General features: G+C 40.7%; 1 protein-coding gene across 1 annotated transcript in view; it reads left to right on the top strand.

The window, feature by feature from the left end:
* LOC133570261 (ATP-dependent RNA helicase DHX15-like) overlaps positions 1–18,202 on the top strand; it is a 20,907-nt gene extending 2,705 nt beyond the window's left edge. Inside the window, exons 2-14 of the mRNA XM_061923088.2 lie at positions 3,168–3,519; positions 3,587–3,780; positions 3,843–4,002; positions 8,080–8,298; positions 10,103–10,270; positions 10,327–10,413; positions 10,474–10,623; positions 10,702–10,810; positions 10,875–11,066; positions 15,870–15,992; positions 16,070–16,260; positions 17,555–17,724; positions 17,797–18,202. Of these exons, the coding sequence (XP_061779072.1) occupies positions 3,168–3,519; positions 3,587–3,780; positions 3,843–4,002; positions 8,080–8,298; positions 10,103–10,270; positions 10,327–10,413; positions 10,474–10,623; positions 10,702–10,810; positions 10,875–11,066; positions 15,870–15,992; positions 16,070–16,260; positions 17,555–17,724; positions 17,797–17,914 (2,233 nt within the window). The 3' untranslated portion in view covers positions 17,915–18,202. The remainder of the gene's footprint in view (positions 1–3,167; positions 3,520–3,586; positions 3,781–3,842; positions 4,003–8,079; positions 8,299–10,102; positions 10,271–10,326; positions 10,414–10,473; positions 10,624–10,701; positions 10,811–10,874; positions 11,067–15,869; positions 15,993–16,069; positions 16,261–17,554; positions 17,725–17,796) is intronic.
* The last annotated feature ends 4,298 nt before the right edge of the window (positions 18,203–22,500 follow it).

Genomic DNA, 22,500 nt, shown 5'->3' with positions numbered 1-22,500 from the left:
TTTCAAAAATAATAAAAACAAAATCTACTTGTTTAAAAAAATAAAAAATACCTCCTGGTGTTTATTTATTTATTTTTTAATAAAACAACTTTATAATGTTTTCCAAATTTAAGAAAAAACATTTTGGTGTTTTTTTTCATTAAAAACTCAACCTCCATCTATCCATTTTCTACCGCTTGTCCCTTTTGGGGTCGCGGGGGGTGCTGGAGCCTATCTCTGCTGCATTCGGGCGGAAGGCGGGGTACACCCTGGACAAGTCTCCACCTCATCACAGGGCCAACACAGATAGACAGGAAACATTCACACTCGCTTTAAAAAACTCATCCTAATGGTGTTTATTTTAAATTAAAGAAACAAGTTTTGATGCTCTTTTAATAAGAAAACAACCTGGTGTGTTTTTCCTGTGTTTTTTAAATACAACTCCTGGTGGGGTTTTTTTAAACACAAACTCCTGGTGTTTTTTTTATAGATTTGTTTATTTTTAACAACCTGCTGGTGTTTATTAAAAATACAATAAAACCTCTTGTGTTTTTTAAATAAAACGTTTTCTAATTAAAATTACACAACCTTTTGGTTTGTTTTTTAAAAATCAACAACCTCGTGTTTGTTTTTTTCGCAAATAAAAAAACTAAACCTACCGTATTTTCCGCACTATAAGGCGCACCGGATTATTAGCCGCACCTTCAATGAATGGCATATTTCATAACTTTGTCCACCAATAAGCCGCCCCGGACTATAAGCCGCGCCTACGCTGCGCTAAAGGGAATGTCAAAAAAACAGTCAGATAGGTCAGTCAAACTTTAATAATATATTAAAAACCAGCGTTCTAACAACTCTGTTCACTCCCAAAATGTACGCAAATGTGCAATCACAAACATAGTAAAATTCAAAATAGTGCAGAGCAATAGCAACATAATGTTGCTCGAACGTTAATGTCACAACACACAAAATAAACATAGCGCTCACTTTCTGAAGTTATTCTTCATTCGTAAATCCTTCGAATTCTTCGTCTTCGGTGTCCGAAGTGAAAAGTTGGGCAAATGTGAGATCCAAAATGGCCGGCTCCGTCTCGTCGAAGTAATCGGAGTCAGTGTCACTGTTATCCAGCAGTTCTGTGAATCCTGCCTTCCGGAAAGCTCGGACCACAGTTGTGACCGAAATATCTGCCCAGGCATTTACGATCCACTGGCAGATGTTGGCGTCGTCTGGCGCTGCCTCCCTGTCTTAGTGAAGGTGTGTTCGCCTTCTGTCATCCATTGTTCCCACGCAGTTAGCAGTCTAGCTTCGAATGCCCTGTTGACACCAATATCTAGCGGCTGGAGGTCTTTTGTCAATCCACCCGGAATGACGGCGAGTATTGAATTAAGCGCGTAAGCGTGTCTCTTACTGTGATGTTATGAGCTAGCAAATATAACAACTACACTACCCAGCATGCAACGATAGTTACGAGCATGCGCGGTAGCCCTGAGAAGCGTTGTTGTATGCTGGGAGTTAGAATGTGGTTATGAGCACGCTGTGAGTAAACGTTGAGAACTCAGTTAACACGCCTCGTCTGCATTATTTATAATTAGACAGACAACACACTTAATAGGAGCCATTTTGGGGTCTTTACATAAACACACAAATGGAAATGAAACGTCACATATCCCAGCATGCACCGCGCGCTTCTTCTTCCGGGGGCGGGTGGTTGCTTACAGTACAAGAAGAAGCGCTTCCTGTTCTATGGGGGCGGGTGCTTACCTTGGCGGTTGCTTGCGTAGAAGAAGAAGCGCTTCCTGCTCTACCGGGAAAAAAGATGGCGGCTGTTTACCGAAGTTGCGAGAACGAAACTTTATGAAAATGAATCTTAATATTTATCCATATATAAAGCGCACCGGGTTAAAAGCCGCACTGTCAGCTTTTGAGTAAATTTGTGGTTTTTAGGTGCGGCTAATGGTGCGGAAAATACGGTACTTGTTTAAAACAAAAAACCCAGGCTTCTGGTGGGTTTTTTTTTTAATAAAACTTTTTAATGTTTTCAAAATTTAAGAAAAAAACAACCTTTTGGTGTTTTTTTAATTAAAAACTCAACCTTTTGGTGTTTTTTTAATTAAAAACTCAATCTAATGGTGTTTATTTTAAATTAAAGAAACAACTTTTGGTGGTCTTTTAATAAGAAAACAACCTGGTGTGTTTTTATTTTTTAAATACAACAACTCCTGGTGTTTTTTTTTTTATAGATTTATTTTTTTAACAACCTGCTAGTGTTTATTAAAAAAAAAAAAAAAAACTTCATGTGTTTTTTAAATAAAAACATTTCTAATTAAAATTACACAACCTTTTGGTGTGTTTAAAAACAACAACAACAACCTTGTGGGGTTTTTTTAATCAAAAAAAATAATTATGTGATCATATTGTAAATGTATGTCCAAAATAAAATTAAACTACCTGTTTTTTTTTTTTTGTTAATAAAAAACTTAACTCCTGGTGTTCTTTTAATAAGAAAGCACAACCTCCAAGTGTGTTTAAAAAAAACCCACACAACTCACATGGGTTTTTTAAATAGACAACAATGTCATGATGGCTTTTTTCCCCCCAATAAACAATATGAGATCATATTGTAAATGTATGCATGTTCAAAATAAAATTAAACATCTATCTCCCAGTGTTTTTAAGAAATAAAACACTTGTCATAACAGCTCTTTTTATTCGTGCCACAAGACTTGAAGTGGCAAAATTCAGACGATCGCGGGGCCATACTGAAATATCGATACCGCTGATACCAGATCTTTATACTCTTAAATCAATACTTTAGTTATGCGATATCAAGTTTATAATTATCAGGAACGCCGTAAAGTAACTAAACCAAACAGAATTTGGTTTCAAAATTGGTTGTAATATTGCAACAGAAAGTCCAAAAATATTGAATGCCTTTCTTTTTTAAACTGACAGGTGTTTTTTTAATCTAAAAAAACAACTACCTGATGTTTGTTTTTTTCGGAAAAACAAAAACAAAACCTACTTGTTTAAAAAAGCAAAACAAAAAACAACCTTCTGGTGTTTTTTGTTGTTTTTAATAAAACAGCTTTGTAATGTTTTCTAAATTTAAGAATGATAGAATATTAGAATTGTAATATTGCAACAAAACGTCAAAAAATATTGAATGCCTTTCTTTTTTAAACTGACAGGCGTGACAGAGACTCGGACCGAGACCGTGGGGATCATTCTAGGGACAGGGACCGAGACCGGGACCGCGATCGTGACCGGGACAGAGACCGCGAAAGAGACGTGAAGCCTTCAAGCGTGCCGGCTAAAATCACGCAGCCGGTTGTCATGGCCATGCCGCAGCTGAAGCAGATGGCCATGCAGCAACAGATCAATCCCTTCACCAACCTGCCGCACACGCCGCGCTATTATGAAATCCTGAAGAAAAGGTTACTGCTTCCTGTGTGGGAGTATAAGGAACGCTTTGTCGATATCATCACGCGCCATCAGAGCTTTGTCCTCGTGGGAGAGACGGGCTCTGGGAAGACGACACAGGTAGGGAAACGGCGACCTTGTTTTAAATTTAACTTCAAACTGACTTGACTTTTGCATTTGCCTGCAGATCCCTCAGTGGTGTGTGGACATGGTGAAGGGCCTGCCTGGTCCAAAGAGGGCTGTGGCCTGTACTCAGCCCAGGAGAGTGGCAGCCATGAGTGTGGCCCAAAGAGTGGCGGATGAAATGGATGTCATGCTCGGACAGGAAGTGGGCTACTCCATCCGATTTGAAGACTGTAGCTCCGCCAAAACAATACTGAAGTATGTGGAAATGATCTTCACCAACATCCTATTAGACTCACAGTCTCACCTGTTCTCTACAGGTACATGACAGACGGTATGTTGCTAAGAGAGGCCATGAACGACCCACTTCTGGAGCGCTATGGAGTGATTATTCTGGACGAGGCCCACGAGCGAACACTGGCCACAGATATTTTGATGGGCGTGCTAAAGGAGGTGGTGCGGCAAAGAGCAGATCTGAAGGTGTGTTGACTTATGTATAGATACCATGGATTTTCTTTCTGATACCAGTACAATTTAGGCAATACCGATACTTTGTGCAAATATACCTCATGTGTTTGTTAAAATTTTAAAAGTAGTGTATTTCAAGTAGAGTTGCAACGATGAGTCGCATACCTGCCAACTACTCCGGTTTTCCCGTAATTAGTACGGTTTTCATCAACCTATTCCGGGTTACGGTTGCAGTGATAAAAAATACGGTTTTTCATTAATTACATTTTTTTTTTTTTTTTTAAGTTTTATTCACGAAATCGCGTAACAACAATGACAATCGACACTGCTTCCTGTAACTTCCTATCGAGCCATTCCCAATGCCATGGGCGAGGCTATTTATAGCACCGCTGCCAAGCATGAGGCACCTGTTGCCCATTGTTTCCAAACGAGCGAACGATCATGGAATCAGCCGGAGAAAAATCGCAAACGAGTCTTAAACCGAAAAGAAACTTGCAGTCATTCCGTGAAGAATATTCAAAAGCCTATCCGGGAATAATTATCCGTTCCAAAAAGGGTGAAAACTACGCGAATTGCACCTTGTGCAGACAAGATTTTTCGATCGGACACGGAGGAATTAGCGATGTAAAAGACCACGTTGGGACAAAAAAACACAAGTCTAATGCCGTTGCTAAATTTGGATTTTAGCCACAAAAAGGTAATGACACCAATGTTATCTATTGGAATTGTTTAGTACTGTTATACTGTTAAAAGTGTTTATACTATTTATGCTTTCAAGTCCAAGTTGAAGAAATCTTGTTAAATGTTGACAGCATAACTACCAAAATACAGAAGTATGTCCTTAATATTTTTGCAGTGCTATTTCTGTTGAAAAGTTCAAATGATTACATTAGAGATGTGATGTGCCACTTTTCAAGTGTCTGATGGCTTCAATTAATTTTCATTATTTTTTCATATTTTGAATTCTTTTGAAAGGCTTACAAAAAAAACTACATTTGAATTGTAATTCCATGCTATTGACAGGACTATTAATTTTAATGAAGTTAGCTTACCATGTTTACAGTATGATAATTGTGATAGAAATGTGAATTTTAGGCACAGAATATTTTTTACAATTGAACAAGGCAGTAGATTATACAAGCTTGGACAGAAAGTTAATGACACCAATTTTTTTTTAATGGAATTGTTTAGTACTGTTTTACCATTTGTTTACTGTAAAAAGTGTTTATACTTTCAATTAACAAATTGAAGTCTTGTGAAAGGTTGACAGGATAACTGGCATTAACTGTCAAAATAATTTCAAACTATTGAAGTTAGCTTACAGAATAAACATGTCAATCAACCCATATGATTTTTGCTGTAATATTTTTGTTTTGAAAAGTCACTGTGACTGATAGAAAAGTGATGTTTTTAGCAACATTTTAACCTGTCTGAATGCAATCAATCATTTTGCGTCGGGGGGTGAAGCCTGAACCCCCCACCAGGACTTTGTCCTGGACCTACCGGGGCCTGCAGCCCCTGGACCCTGGCTACTAGGTTTTTCTGATTTCAAAAGTTGGCAGGTATGCGATACATTTATCAGATATAATTTTTTATTTTATATATAGCAGGGGTTTCAAAAGTGTGCATTTTTGTAACATTTTCCTTGTTTTATTTGGCAAGTTGAAAGAACATATGTGGCGCCAGTATGCTGTTTTTTTCCAATAAAATACTGGAAAGGATAGAAATGTAGTTTGTCTCTTTTATCAGATTATTAATCGATTAATCGAAGTAATAATCGACAGATTAGTCGATTGTCAAATTAATCGTTAGTTGCAGCCCTAGTTGGAACTATGCGCTACTTTGTATTAGAAATGTCAACAGTGGAGGATGGATGTGCATGTATGAGCCAGTCTGCCCCACAACCTAAGAATAGAAGGAAATAAGTTCATTTCTACCATAGATATAGATATACGCTGGCGTCACATGTTGGGAAAACATCACAGGTCGTGCAAATTCCAAATGGCTCATTTGGAGGAAGTATGTGAAAAGGCAAGATTGTTTTATAAATATCTCTGCCATGCCTCCATGGTTTGATTTCACATTTCTTGCAGATCCCAAATGCACATAAACACACTAATGGATAAGAAAAGTTGGTTTTGCATAAAAGGTGCCCTTTTAAAGCAGAGGCATGTCGGACATCTGGAGGATGTGATCACTGGTAATATAGCGTGTTGGCCAGCGAGCAGAGGGACAAACTTGTGTGAAAAATAGTTACCGTATTTTCCGCACTATAAGGCGCACCTAAAAACCACAATTTTTCTCAAAAGCTGACAGTGCGCCTAATAACCCGGTGCGCTTTATTACGATTCATTTTCATAAAGTTTCGGTCTCGCAACTTCGGTAAACAGCCGCCATCTTTTTTCCCGGTAGAACAGGAAGCGCTTCTTCTTCTACGCAAGCAACCGCCAAGGAAAGCACCCGCCCCCATAGAACAGGAAGCGCTTCACCCGCCCCCATAGAACAGGAAGCGCTTCACCCGCCCCCGGAAGAAGAAGAAAAAACGCGCGGATATCACCGTACGTTTCATTTCCTGTTTACATCTGTAAAGACCACAAAATGGCTCCTACTAAACGATCCGGGTCATAAAAAGACGCAATCTCTCCATCCGCACACGGATTACTACCGTATTTCACAGCAACTGAACCGCACTGTGGAACGGGAGCACGTACGGTGAATATTCGCTCCACAGGGAATGAGAAGTCATCCTTCACTGTGGTTCTAGCTTGCCATGCTAACTTCCACTCATGGTGATATTCAAAAGGAAGACCTTGCCAAAAGAGACCTTTCCAGCCGGCGTCATCATAAAAGCTAACTCGAAGGGATGGATGGATGAAGAAAAGATGAGCGAGTGGTTAAGGGAAGTTTACGCGAAGCGGCCGGGTGGCTTTTTTCACGCTGCTCCGTCCATGTTGATATATGACTCTATGCGCGCCCACATCACAGATGGTGTCAAAAAACAAGTGAAGCACACAAATACAACACTCGCCGTCATTCCGGGTGGATTAACCAAAGAACTCCAACCGCTGGATATTGGTGTCAACAGGGCATTCAAATCACGACTGCGAACTGCGTGGGAAAAATGGATGACCGAAGGCGAACACACCTTCACTAAGACGGGCAGACAACGCCGGACAACATACGCCAACATCTGCCAGTGGATTGTAAATGCCTGGGCAGATATTTCTGTCACAACTGTGGTCCGAGCTTTCCGGAAGGCAGGATTCACAGAACTGCTGCACAACAACAGCGACACTGAATCCGATGATTTCGAAGAGACGGAGCCCGCCATTTTGGAAGCCACGCTAGCGCAACTTTTCAATTCGGACACCGAAGACGAAGAATTCGAAGGATTTACCGGTACGAATGAAGAATAACTTCAGAAAGTGAGCGCTATGTTTATTTTGTGTGTTGTGTGTTGTGACATTAACGTTCGAGCAACATTACCGGTATGTTGCTATTGCTCTACACCATTTTGAATTTTACTATGTTTGTGATTGCACATTTGTACATTTTGGGACAGAGTTGTTAGAACGCTGGTTTTCAATATATTATTAAAGTTTGACTGAACTATCTGACTGTTTTTTTGACATTCACTTTAGCGCAGCGTTTTTTTGACATTCACTTTAGCGCAGCGTAGGCGCGGCTTTTAGTCCGGGGCGGCTTATTGGTGGACAAAATTATGAAATATGTAATTCATAGAAGGTGCGGCTAATAATCCGGTGCGCCTTATAGTGCGGAAAATACGGTAACTATCATTTTTGCCAGCTAAACTTTGTCTTGTGTAGCTTTTTACACACATGATCACAAACGGCTATTTTTAAATAGGTTTGTGGTTTTATTGCTGCTATTTTGAAGTCCCTTTGTTTACATGAAAAAAATATTTTTCAATACACAATTTAATCGTTATTGGTGCAACCATTTAAAACACAAATTTTGCCCTGTTATCTCAGTGTTTGCATAATAGCAGGCCTTTTTATTGATCTTTTTAGCTGGAAATGTCACTCAAAAGTGTTAGGCAACACCATTCAGAATTCTCTTTTCTTGTAGGTGATCGTGATGAGTGCTACACTGGACGCTGGCAAGTTCCAGGTGTACTTTGACAGCTGCCCCCTGCTGACCATTCCTGGTCGCACCCACCCGGTGGAGATCTTCTACACACCCGAGCCAGAGAGGGACTACCTTGAGGCTGCCATCCGCACCGTCATCCAGATTCACATGTGTGAGGAAGATGAGGGCGATTGCCTTCTCTTTCTCACTGGTCAAGAGGTCAGACATGTAACCTTCTACATTAGGGGTGTCCAAAGTGTGGCCCACAGCGTATTGTCGGAAAAAACTGTGAAAACGTAAGATAATAGAGTGCAAAGATGTCATGTAATTAGAAAAGGCTGACATTTTATACTAATGGTACTTTGTCACCTGTAACGCAAAGTTTTGTCTTCAAATATATACTGTAGATCAGGGGTGCTCATTACGTCGATCGCGAGCTACCGGTCGATCTCGGAGGGTGTGTCAGTCGATCACCAGCCAGGCATTAAAAAAATAGTCCTAAAAATGAGCGATCATAAATCTTCACTATGACGTCACTTTCGTCACTTGATTGACATTCACGGCACCCGAGGGTCTTCTGAGATGACGCTGGCTGCTGCCAGCTCATTAAAATTACCGACTGGAAGGCGAGAAACACTTTATTTCAACAGACTCTGGCGCCGTACCTGTCGTCAAAACTCCAAAGACCGACTGCACAGTTGCACAGTTGCGCTAACAAAACCAGTCTCAGAAAGCTGGCGTGCACAAGCTAGCAAGCTACGGAGTTTGCCGACAATGTATTTCTTGTAAAGTGTATACAAAGGAGTACGGAAGCTGGACAAACAAGATGCCAAAAACCAACCACTTTCATGTGGTATTGGACAGAAAGGAGGACTTTTTTTCTCCTCCATTCGAAAATGCGGACGTTTTTAGCACCACTGTCTGATTCCAATCAATGCAAGTCATCAGAATCAGGTAATACACCAACTTATATTCTTGTCTTCATGAAAGAAAGGAATCTATATGTGTTAAACATGCCTGTATTATCTTTAAACACCTTAACTTGTTAACTATATGTGTTAAACATGCTTGCATTATCTTTAAACACCTTTAACTTATTAACTATATGTGTTAAACATGCTTGTAGTATCTTTAAACACCTTTAACTTGTTAACAATATTAACTATATGTATTAAACATACTTGTATTATCATTAAACACCTTTAATTTATTAACAATATTAACTATATGTATTAAACATTCTTGTATTATCATTAAACACCTTTAATTTATTAACAATATTAACTGTGTTAAACATGATTGCATTATCATTAAACACCTTTAATTTATTAACAATATTAACTATATGTGTTAAACATGATTGCATTATCATTAAACACCTTTAACTTATTAACAAAAACATATATTACATAAATAAGTAAATATAAATGATATATATGAATGAGGTAGATCCCCACGACTTGATCAATTGAAAAGTAGCTCGCCTGCAGAAAAAGTGTGAGCACCCCTGCTGTAGATATTAGGGGTGTAAAAAAATCAGTGTGTACTGTCCAGCCACTCAGACAAATCATATAGTTGATGTACCGGTAGATGATCTATATCTGCTGTTCACATTTACTTTAGAAGAGAGAAGTGTGGAATACTTCTCTTGTCTTAGTTGTTTGGCTTGAACATGAATATTTTCCAGGCTGAATTTTAGTAGTTACACATTGTATTATTAATATCATTATTTTATTCTTACAGAAAAAAGCCCACAACATATTGTTGGGGGGGGAGGAAACAACAGTAAAAATGTAAGAAAAAAGAGCAAAAAGATGAAACAATAATAGTATACTTTGTCACTTATAACACAGTTATGTCTTTTAATATATTTAATGTCTGTTTTTAGCTTTTTTTTTTTAAAAACAACAATTTTTAAAATGGTCCTTGCATAGTTTGACTTTTCAGTGGAAAAAGTTTGGACACCCTTGTTCTCCATGATCAGATCCGATGGGCAAAATTCCAATGTTTTCTTTCTCCGTAGGAAATCGATGAAGCGTGCAAACGGATCAAGCGTGAGGTGGATGACCTCGGGCCTGAAGTTGGAGACATCAAGATCATTCCGCTGTATTCCACATTGCCACCACAGCAGCAGCAAAGGATCTTTGAGCCGCCACCTCCAAGGAAGCCCAACGGTGCCATAGGAAGAAAGGTATGTTGAAGTTCAATATTATTATTATTGCTTGGACTAACATCTGCCTCGGAAAGGTGGTGGTGTCGACAAACATCGCTGAGACGTCTCTGACCATCGACGGCGTGGTCTTTGTCATTGATCCTGGCTTCGCCAAACAGAAGGTCTGTTGTGCTTTGTCTTGGAGTCGCTCAGTCACACTAACGCCATTGTGAATCGCGCAGGTGTACAACCCCCGCATCAGAGTGGAGTCGTTGCTGGTCACCGCCATCAGTAAAGCGTCTGCCCAGCAGAGGGCGGGGCGAGCTGGCAGGACCCGACCGGGCAAATGTTTCCGCCTTTATACAGAAAAAGCTTATAAAACAGAGATGCAGGTGAGCTCAGTGCATTGATAGTTTCGACACTGCCGTCTTTCTTGGACAATATTTACTCTAGCCCCGCCCCTTTATCAGGATAACACCTATCCGGAAATCCTGCGTTCCAACTTGGGGTCAGTGGTCCTGCAGCTGAAAAAGCTGGGCATCGATGACCTTGTGCACTTTGACTTCATGGATCCACCAGGTGAGTCCGCCATGTGTAACCAACCAGTAGAAGGAGCTCACTAATGTCCGCCATCTCCTCGCAGCGCCCGAAACCTTGATGAGAGCCTTGGAGCTACTCAATTACTTGGCCGCGCTCAACGACGACGGCGACTTGACTGAGCTGGGCTCCATGATGGCGGAGTTCCCTCTGGACCCCCAACTGGCCAAGATGGTCATCGCCAGCTGCGAGTTCAACTGCTCCAACGAGATCCTTTCCATCACTGCCATGCTGTCAGGTAATGCTCAGGACTGGTCCGACACGACTCCCTGATGAATCCTCATCTATTCACGAAGGGCCTCAAAATTTCATGGGAGCAAGACTGTTAATTATTCAAAACATAGAACTGAATGTTGTCGGTTTAGCTTATTTCTATGCACCCTGATCACCAAGTATGTGTCATGTAAGCGCCAGTATAATATTTTCATTGTCCTGATCCTATATTGATATGGGTCCGATGGCAGCAAAAAAAAAAACAAGTAGCTGATGATATCGGTTTGCATCTAAAATCCCTGATATAAGCTCCGATACAAGCAGTTCTGCATTCTTAAAATCTGGTTGTCCTCCAACGAGCACACAAGTTTGATTCTTGTATTTTAGTCAAGTCATTCACAAAAGGTAAGCATTCTAGGCCAGTGTTTTTCAACCACAGTGTGCCGTGAGATACAGTCTGGTGTGCCGAGGGAGATTATGTAATTTCACCGATTTGGGTTAAAAATATTTTATGCAAACCAGTAATTATAATCTGCAAATAAAGTGCCATTGTTGAGTGTCGGTGCTGTCTAGAGCTTGGCAGAGTAACCGTTGTATCTAATGCTTAAACCAAAAATAAACAAAAGGCGAGTGCCCCTAAAAAAGGCATTTTAGCTTAGGGATGGCTATGGAAAACAAAACTAAAACTGAACTGGCTGCAAAGTAAACAAAAACAGAATGCTGGACGACAGCAAAGACTTACCGCGTGTGGCGCAGACGGCGTCCACAAAGTACTTCCGTACATGACATGACAATCAACAAACAATGTCCCCACAAAAAAAGATGGCAACAACTTAAATATTCGTGATTGCTAAAAACAAAGCAAAGAAATTAAACTGCTACAGGAAAATACCAAAAAACAGGAAAAGCCACCAAAATAGGAGCCCAAGACAAGAACTAAAACACTATGCACGGGAGCACAACCAAAAAAGTCCAAAAACATCAGGGTGTGATGTGACAGGTGGTGACAGTACACCTACTTTGAGACAAGAGCTATAGTGATGCATGCTTGGTTATGCTTTAAATTCATATCCAACAATTGCCACATCGACTTTTTATTGTCTACTAAGATTCATTTCTTAATGATGTCTGCTGGTGGTGTGCCTCCGAATTTTTTCAATGACAAAAATGCGCCTTGGCTCAAAAAAGGTTGAAAAACACTGTTTTAGGCTACAAGCTACTAGCAGCTACACAACAGCAAAGCACACTTGCATAAGTGTCCTTAATTAAACAATATTGCAGTTTAAAACACATTTGTCCAAATAAGAATACAATTATTGTGCATATTACTTACATAGTCTCCAAGGCAGAAGCCTACTCCAAAGTATCCAGTAACAAACGTGTTCGTATCTTTCAACTTATGCGCTTAATTTAATGAATTATTGTGACCACTAGGTGTCACTAAAAAAGCAAATACAGCAGTCCACTTCAAAATCATAAATCTGTCAAAAGCTTTGTTTTTCGTACCTACCTTTTTATTGTCTTGAGTAATTGCACTTCATTTTCTAACATTCAACACTACTAATTAACAAAAGTATGTGCTATGGATTGTGCTGATATTGCATCGATTATTATCGGAACTGGCTCCAATATTGGTATTGTATCGGAAGTGAAAAAGTTTTACACCCCGAGTGACGTATATATTTATACTGAACTTAATGCTCAGTACTCGGCACAAGCCTGGGTAGTTTGACTATAACTTTTATTTGAGAATTGTTTTCATTGTGTAATTCCAGTAGATTTCATTTGGATTTAAAAAAACAAAACATTGAACACAAAACGCAACAAAGCGCAGGATGCTGCAACTCTGCATATTGTCCAAACTAGAAAAGCCAAAGGGTTTTTGAATAAAAAGCTTGGGAGTCAGGACATGGATTAGCAGTTTTTATAGCCTGCTCAATACAGTGGAACGTCTAAAGCAGCGGTGTCAACCTGTTGTGAATAATAGAGATTTATTTCAAGATAATATTGCATAATTGTTTTGATTGTTTTTTGATGTATAGTGTAAAAATCTAGATTTTGCGGGGGGCAAAAGCCAGCTTAATCACTTTTTATTTTTTTACAGCATATTTCTGTGAAGTGAAAAAACGTTACCACTGTTTTTCTATGGTAACATTTTGATGACTGAGCTGCCAGTCCTATATTTTTATAGTGTATACTTTGATGAATAACTTGCTTTAAAATCTTAAATCAGGCAGATACATTTATGTACCGTATTTTCCGCACCACAAGGCGCCCTGGGTTATAAGCCGCGCCTTCAATGAACGGCATATTTCAAAACTTTGTCCACCTATAAGCCGCCCCGTGTTGTAAGCCGCATCTAACTGCGCTAAAGGAATGTCAAAAAAACAGTCAAATAGGTCAGTCAAACTTTAATAATATACCGGTATTAAAACCAGCGTGATGTGGGCGCGCATGGAATCGTATATCAACATGGACGGAGCTGCGTGAAAAAAGCCACCCGGCCTCTTCGCGTAAACTTAAACTTACCTTAACCACTCGCTCATCTTTTCTTCATCCATCCCTTCGAGTTAGCTTTTATGATGACGCCGGCTGGAAAGGTCTCTTTTGGCAAGGTCTTCCTTTTGAATATCACCATGGGTGGAAGTTTCTGGCCATTAGCATGGCAAGCTAGAACCACAGTGAAGGATGACTTCTCATTCCCTGTGGTGCGAATATTCACCGTGCGTGCTCCCGTTGTATCCACAGTGCGGTTCACAGGAATATCAAAAGTCAGTGGAACCTCGTCCATGTTGATAATGTTCTCTGGCCGGATCTTTTTTTCAGCTATCTTGTTTTTACAATATGCACGGAAAGTAGCCAGCTTTTCTTGAAAGTCTTTAGGCAGTTGCTGTGAAATAGTAATCCGTGTGCGGATGGAGAGATTGCGTCTTTTCATGAACCGGATCCCTGTCGCTTAGTAGGAGCCATTTTGTGGTCTTTACAGATGTAAACACACAAAGGAAATGAAACGTACGGTAATATCCGCGCGCTTTTTCTTCTTCTACGCGGGCGGGTGGTTGCTTACAGTAGAAGAAGAAGCGCTTCCTGTTCTATGGGGGCGGGTGCTTACCTTGGCGGTTGCTTGCGTAGAAGAAGAAGCACTTCCTCTTCTACGGGGAAAAAAGATGGCGGCTGTTTACCGTAGTTGCGAGACCGAAACTTTATGAAAATGAATCTTAATATTAATCCATATATAAAGCGCACTGGGTTAAAAGCCGCACTGTCAGCTTTTGAGTAAATTTGTGGTTTTTAGGTGCGGCTAATAGTGCGGAAAATACGGTATTCGTTTTTTAACAAAATAAAAATTTGGAATTTATATTTTTTGCATTATCAGATAATAATGTTAAAAAAAAAAGGATAAAGTACTTTATAGACTCATTTTATTTCCAGGCTTTCGCGGGCCATATTAAATGATGTGGCCCCCTGGCCACACCTGTGGTCTAAAGTCAAACATCATAATTAATACAAGTGGAATGATTTGTTCCAGGCTTGTTTACCTGTACAGGTAAAGTCACATTGCCAACTGTTGGACGAGTGTAAAGCTAATTAATGCATTCTTGTTCAAGCCTGTGTAAACAACCCTAAATCTTTTGAAGTAACTCCCGACAATAACGACTAACTTTACGCGGCGTGCGTCTTCAAACTTCTGTTTGACGTGCATGTTGTCCCCGTGCGTGTGTGGGTTTTCTCCGGATACTCCAGTTACCTCCCACATTCCAAAAATATGCATGTTCGGTTCATGGGAGACTGTAAAATGTCCATAGTTATGAATGTTAGTGTGAATGATTGTCTACATCTGTGCTTTGTGATTGGCAATGCTAATTTTGGTTAGCCTGTCAATGAGCTTGTCCAATGTACGTTAGCATTAAGCTAGCGGCATTAGAGCTCAAACTTCATCCTGCATAACTTTATTACGTTTTTCAGTTTATTCCAAACTCTGAATAATTTTTCGTGATTCCTACATGCATGTGTATATATAATGTACTATCCTGAGTGGGCTTAGTTACGTCATTGTGGAGAATAATAGCAACAAAACACCTCAAGTTCGTTTATAATTCAAAAGACTGTTTACATATTAGGCAAACTAGATTGCAACATTCAGAGAGGGCAGAATATATTTTACAATAAGCAACAACAATTGAAATGGTATTGAACAAAGAGAGCACAGTCAAATTCCTTGCGTGTTAATCTACTAGACAAACATAAGCTGATTCTGATAATATAAGAAAACATATGTTGTTGTTGCCTAATAACACGTTATGTTTTAAATATACATATCACATTTTTAAAGAAAATATGTGCATCATTGCCAATCAAATGTATCATGACGTCATATACATGTCATTTTGGCCACGCCTCCACCACCTGGTGTGTTGTATGAGAAAACTGAAGTAAACTTGCATTGGTTTGTAAAAGAAGAAACTATCTACGCAATCATCTGCTTGGCCAAATGAATGTGTGTAGTTAATAAATAATATTTCATTGTATTGCACATATTATATTAAGCAGCCTTCCTGTGTCACGAGACATTCTGTTTATGGTTAGAATTGCACTCTGAGACCAAGTGTGGCTTTAATCCTAAGATGCTTTTAGAGATGGTGACTGTGGAGGTTCCACTGCGCTGTAAATGTTTGGGAATACTTAAGGACAACTTCACCCTCTACAAGCTAAGAGTGGCGGTGCCGTCATGCACCTTAGCATCTTAGCAGCTTGTCTCCGTTGTTCTGTGAATGCTTGACTCATCCCTGTGGGCGGCTTTGTTGGGGCCCATACCAACCTTGTTTAGTCCCACAGTGTTTTGTGCGTCCCACGGAGGCCAAGAAGGCAGCGGACGAGTCCAAGATGAGGTTCGCCCACATCGACGGCGACCACCTGACTCTCCTCAACGTTTACCACGCCTTCAAGCAAAGTGAGCATGGCCAACGCACGACAGCGACGTCCTGGCAAGTGTCGGCTAAACGGTGTTTGTCTTCCCTCCCCCCGCAGACCACGAGGCCACCCAGTGGTGCTATGACAACTTTGTCAACTACCGCTCGCTGATGTCCGCCGACAACGTGCGGCAGCAGCTGTCCAGGATCATGGACCGCTTCAACCTGCCCCGCAGGAGCACTGAGTTCACCAGTCGAGATTACTACATCAACATCCGCAGGGCGCTCTGCACCGGCTTCTTCATGCAGGTTGGTGCTACAGAGCCACCCATGTGCTTTTTGCAGGGCATTAGTACCGTATTTTCCGCACCATAAGGCGCCCTGGGTTAAAAGCCGCGCCTTCAATGAACGCCATATTTCAAAACTTTGTCCACCTATAAGCCGCCCCGTGTTGTAAGCCGCATCTAACTGCGCTAAAGGAATGTCAAAAAAACAGTCAAATAGGTCAGTCAAACTTTAATAATATATTAAAACCAGCGTGATGTGGGCGCGCACGGAGTCGTATATCAACATGGACAGAGCTGCGTGAAAAAAGCCACCCGGCCTCTTCGCGTAAACTTAAACTTACCTTAACCACTCGCTCATCTTTTCTTCATCCATCCCTTCGAGTTAGCTTTTATGATGACGCCGGCTGGAAAGGTCTCTTTTGGCAAGGTCTTCCTTTTGAATATCACCATGGGTGGAAGTTTCTGGCCATTAGCATGGCAAGCTAGAACCACAGTGAAGGATGACTTCTCATTCCCTGTGGTGCGAATATTCACCGTACGTGCTCCCGTTGTATCCACAGTGCGGTTCACAGGAATATCAGTTGCTGTGAAATAGTAATCCGTGTGCGGATGGAGAGATTGCGTCTTTTCATGAACCGGATCCCTGACGCTTAGTAGGAGCCATTTTGTGGTCTTTACAGATGTAAACACACAAAGGAAATGAAACCTACCGGTACGGTAATATCCGCGCGCTTTTTCTTCTTCTACGCGGGCGGGTGGTTGCTTACAGTAGAAGAAGAAGCGCTTCCTGTTCTATGGGGGCGGGTGCTTACCTTGGCGGTTGCTTGCGTAGAAGAAGAAGCGCTTCCTGTTCTACCGGGAAAAAAGATGGCGGCTGTTTACCGAAGTTGCGAGATCGAAACTTTATGAAAATGAATCGTAATATTAATCCATATATAAAGCGCACCGGGTTAAAAGCCGCACTGTCAGCTTTTGAGTAAATTTGTGGTTTTTAGGTGCGGCTAATAGTGCAGAAAATACGGTAACTATAACATATAGAACATGCTATACAATCTGTCACTCCTAATTGCTAAATCCCATGAAATCTTATACGTCTAGTCTCTTACGTGAATGAGATCAATAATATTATTTGATATTTTACGCTAATGTGTTCATCATTTCACACATACGTCGCTCCTGAGTATAAGTCGCACCCCCGGCCAAACTATGAAAAAAACTACGACTTATAGTCCGAAAAATACGGTACATGTGCGTGTGTGTGTGAAGGATGTATCCTACTTAGTACAAAACTGCTCTATGTGGGTCTTCCTGTGCAGGTGGCTCACCTGGAGCGCACGGGTCATTACCTTACGGTCAAAGACAACCAGGTGGTCCAACTGCACCCATCTACAGTCCTGGACCACAAGCCTGAATGGGTCCTCTACAACGAGTTTGTCCTCACCACCAAAAACTACATTCGCACTTGCACAGACATCAAACCAGAGTGGTGAGTTCTGTGGGACACATGTTGAAGTCCAAGGTTGAGCCATGTCTCACAGTCTTGTGTGTTGTGTTCCAGGCTGGTGAAGATCGCGCCCCAGTACTACGAAATGGGCAACTTCCCACAATGTGAAGCTAAACGACAACTGGAGCGAATCGTTGCCAAACTAGACAGCAAAGAGTATTCCCAGTACTAAACAATAATCAAGTGTCCTGGAAAAAAAGATTGCATAGTTTTAGATTTTTCTGTATCACTGTATCTTTAACTGTTCACTATTTAGCTTTTTTTTTTATTATTAATATTTTGTTAGCTTTCTGTTCTCTCACCTTCAATGTCTATTCTTCAAGTGTCAGGCCAGAAATGAAATATCAACAAGTGTTCGAGCTGGCTATGAATATTTTCAAGAGGAAAATGTCTTCTTTTCCTGTAGGAAGTGTTGAGTGCTGGCTTTGTTTCTTTAATAAAGGAGCTTTGACTTAACCTACGTCCATGCCTTGTATTAAGTCACTGCTTCTTAACCATAGGGCCAGGCCTGCAAATAACAGTCTGGTTTCTCACTTGGGTCCGTATGCCAGTTTAGAAAGCCTAGCGCAGAGCAGGGATGACCACGCCCCGCCCTCATTGGATTGGTCGATGCAAAGTCCTTTCTTCTTCTCGCTGATTTCTCACGCAGTGTTCGTGCGACACTTTTGCCCCCGTCGGTCGCGGAGGGAAAATGAAGGTCTGTCTTGTTCATTATGACACCTGCTGAAGGAAGGAAGCATGCTGAAGGTAAAGATGTGATGAAAAGTTGTCATCATGACAAATGTACACACTGCCAGCAGCCAGGAAGCAGTGGTATGTTAGAGCATGATATTAATACTGTTAAATGGTGATTGCATGTGACCTTTGCTAATGATGTTTTCCTTCAGAAGCTATTAGGAACCCTGATGATTGGACTTTGTTCCACAGGCAGTTGGTAAGTGTTCTTAAATAATATAGATCATCTAACCTTACACAATCACTGAGATGTCTTTCTTTCATTCAGAAACTGCTACCTGAGCGCTGCGACCACTTGGTGTGCACCTGTGAGGAGAGTGGAGAGGCTACATTTGGGGCCCAAATGAAATGAAGGATGACCTGTGAAGATGAGGTACGTACAGTAAATGGTTGAAATACTTTGAAACATCCTCCCAGCTAACTTGGAGGAAGTTAGGAGTGATCCAAACACTGGCTGTCAGAAGACCTTCAGGGGAAGTCAGACAAAAGCTATAGCTCAGAAAATTAGAATATTGTGATAAAGTCCTGTTATTTTCTGTAACGCAACTAAAAACATGAAAATGTCATACATTCTGGATTCATTACACATCAACTGAAATATTGCAAGCCTTTTATTATTTTAATATTGCTGATTATGGCATACAGCTTAAGAAAACTCAAAAATCCTATCTCAAAAAGTTATATTTCCTCAGACCAAGTAAAAAAAAAAAAGATTTATAACAGCAAAACAAAATCAAACATTTGAAAATGTCAATTAATGCACTCAGTACTTGGTTGGGAATCCTTTTGCACGGATTACTGCATCAATGCGGCGTGGCATGGAGGCAATCAGCCTGTGGCATTGCTGAGGTGTTATGGATGCCCAGGATGCTTCAATAGCGGCCTTTAGCTCATTTGCATTATTGGGCCTGGTGTCTTTCAGCTTCTTCTTCACAATACCCCACAAATTCTCTATGGGGTTCAGGTCAGGGGAGTTGGCAGGCCAATCGAGGACAGTAATGCCATGGTCAATACACCAGTTACTGGTGGTTTTGGCACTGTGGGCAAGCAAGTTTTACATTTCATTTAGAAGTCAAGGCGCTAGAGTCTGGAGGAAGGCTGGAGAGGAGCAAAATCCAAGTTGCTTGAAATCCAGTGTGAAGTTCCCACAGTCAGCAATGGTTTGGGGAGCCATGTCAGCTGCTGGTGTTGGTCCACTGTGTTTCATCAATGCAGCTGTGTACCAAGAGACTTTAGAGCACTACATGCTTCCATCTGTTGAAAAGCTCTATGGAAATGATTTAATTTTCCAGCATCATCTGTCACCTGCCCACAGTGCCAAAACCACCAGTTACTGGTGTAGTGACCATGGCATTACTGTCCTCCATTGGCCTGCCAACTCCCCTGACCTGAACCCCATAGAGAATTTGTGGGGTATTGTGAAGAAGAACCTGAAAGACACCAGACCCAATAATGCAAATGAGCTAAAGGCCGCTATTGAAGCATCCTGGGCATCCATAACACCTCAGCAATGCCACAGGCTGATTGCCTCCATGCCACGCCGCATTGGTGCAGTAATCCGTGCAAAAGGATTCCCAACCAAGTACTGAGTGCATTAATTGACATTTTCAAATGTTTGATTTTGTTTTGCTGTTATAAATCTCTTTTTTTTTTACTTGGTCTGAGGAAATATTCTAACTTTTTGAGATAGGATACATTTTCATAAAGTTTAGGTCTCGCAACTACGGTAAACAGCCGCCATCTTTTTTCCTCGTAGAAGAGGAAGCGCTTCTTCTTCTACTGTAAGCAACCACCCGCCCCCGTAGAAGAAGAAGAAGAAGGGCGCGGATATTACGTTTCATTTCCTTTGTGTGTTTACATCTGTAAAGACCACAAAATGGCTCCTACTAAGCGACAGGTTTCCGGTTCATGAAAAGACGCAATCTCTCCATCCGCACACGGACTACTATTTCACAGCAACTGCCTAAAGACTTTCAAGAAAAGCTGGCTACTTTCCGTGCATATTGTAAAAACAAGATAGCTGATAAAAAGATCCGGCCAGAGAACATTATCAACATGGACGAGGTTCCACTGACTTTTGATATTCCTGTGAACCGCACTGTGGATACAACGGGAGCACGTACGGTGAATATTCGCACCACAGGGAATGAGAAGTCATCCTTCACTGTGGTTCTAGCTTGCCATGCTAATGGCCAGAAACTTCCACCCATGGTGATATTCAAAAGGAAGACCTTGCCAAAAGAGACCTTTCCAGCCGGCGTCATCATAAAAGCTAACTCGAAGGGATGGATGGATGAAGAAAAGATGAGCGAGTGGTTAAGGGAAGTTTACGCGAAGAGGCCGGGTGGCTTTTTTCACGCAGCTCCGTCCATGTTGATATACGACTCCATGCGCGCCCACATCACGCTGGTTTTGAATATATTATTAAAGTTTGACTGACCTATCTGACTGTTTTTTTGACATTCCCTTTAGCGCAGTTAGATGCGGCTTATAACACGGGGCGGCTTATAGGTGGACAAAGTTTTGAAATATGCCGTTCATTGAAGGCGCGGCTTATAACCCAGGGCGCCTTATGGTGCGGAAAATACGGTATGTTAGGATTTAGGCCCACTCCCAGTTAAAGACTCCCTGAAAACCACTGGTTTGGTTTGCCTTGTTGCAAGTTATGCACATCATCTATGAATAAAAGTAGAGTTGTGTTTCCTTACTCAAGGCACAAGCGAGAGACTTTGCAGCGACCGATCAAACGAGCTCCGGCGTGGTCATCCCCGCTCTGCTCGCAGCAGTACTCAGGTGTAATACACCTTTTTCACCACTTGTGGCAGTAATGACAATCTCAAACAAACAGGAAGTCATAGAGCAAAAAGCACAACAATTATGACCAAGTGGTAAACTGTATGTAAACATCAGTTATTTGAGTCTTAGCAGCACATTTGATTCGTACTTAGTTTTCTAATCTAATTGAATAAATCATCTTTACGACTCACACATGCTTTAATGCCATTTGACAGGTTTGTAAACTAAGTAGGTTAGATATAATTATTGAATACGATAAAAATCAAGAGTAAGATTACAATTTCTGTGTTAATATTTGTGTTAATATTGTGGGCCTCGGGCCCCTCTGTTGTGGGAAAGTTAAGAACCCCTGCTTTAATTCAGGAGAGTTCAACCTGTTTTCATTGAGGGCCAATTGGCAGTAATGGCTGCCCTCATTGTAAAAGTGAATATATATCAATATAAATGTATCAGGATTTGCCTCATATTATTACACAATTGCAAATACCGGTACATTTGAATTTTTTACTTACACTGGGGGGAAAAATGTCGATTTTTTTAGTTAAAAAAGCTGGCAGTTCAGTTGAACTTTACTGTAAAATTTACGATGGTTTTTACTGTAAATGGAAAAATGGTTCCACAGTTCTGTTCCAAGGTTCTGGCAAATGAGCTATGTTTAAATCTATTTAATTTTTTGTGTACAATTTGATGGATAATGTGATTTGAAATCACCACAAGCATATATTTAGATTTAATCAGAATCAGAATAGTTTTATTGCCATTGTTTGAGAACGGTTTCACAAACTAGGAATTTTTCTTGGTGCAATCGTGCAACATAAAACACATATAACACAGATTTGGTAATAACAAGAGCTGTAACTGAGCTATGTATTCTAAACAATGTTTAGAATATATATACTGTATATATTTGGCATATGAGATAATAAAGTTGAAAAGATTTGCAATCGCGTGCAATATATGTATTTTAAGTGCTGTCAAATGATGACATTCTCTAATCAGATTAATCATGTTTAATCACAAGATATTACTCGCTTGCATAATTGAAATCAACTTAAGAAAAGGCCCCAATGTTTTGACACAAATGCAATTACTGCGTGATAAATCTGTGTACATGTACAAAACCCTAAAAGCAGTGACGTTGTCACGTTGTGTAAATGGTAAATAAAAAGAGAATACAACCAATCCTTTTCAATACAAAAGAATAGACCGCAAAGACAAGATATGTCA

This window comes from Nerophis lumbriciformis, linkage group LG27 (assembly GCF_033978685.3).
Source record: "Nerophis lumbriciformis linkage group LG27, RoL_Nlum_v2.1, whole genome shotgun sequence".
In the NCBI taxonomy this organism is placed as follows: Eukaryota; Metazoa; Chordata; class Actinopteri; order Syngnathiformes; family Syngnathidae; genus Nerophis; species Nerophis lumbriciformis.
The sequence above is the reverse complement of the archived record's forward strand: the minus strand, read 5'-3'. Positions and strand labels throughout refer to the sequence as shown.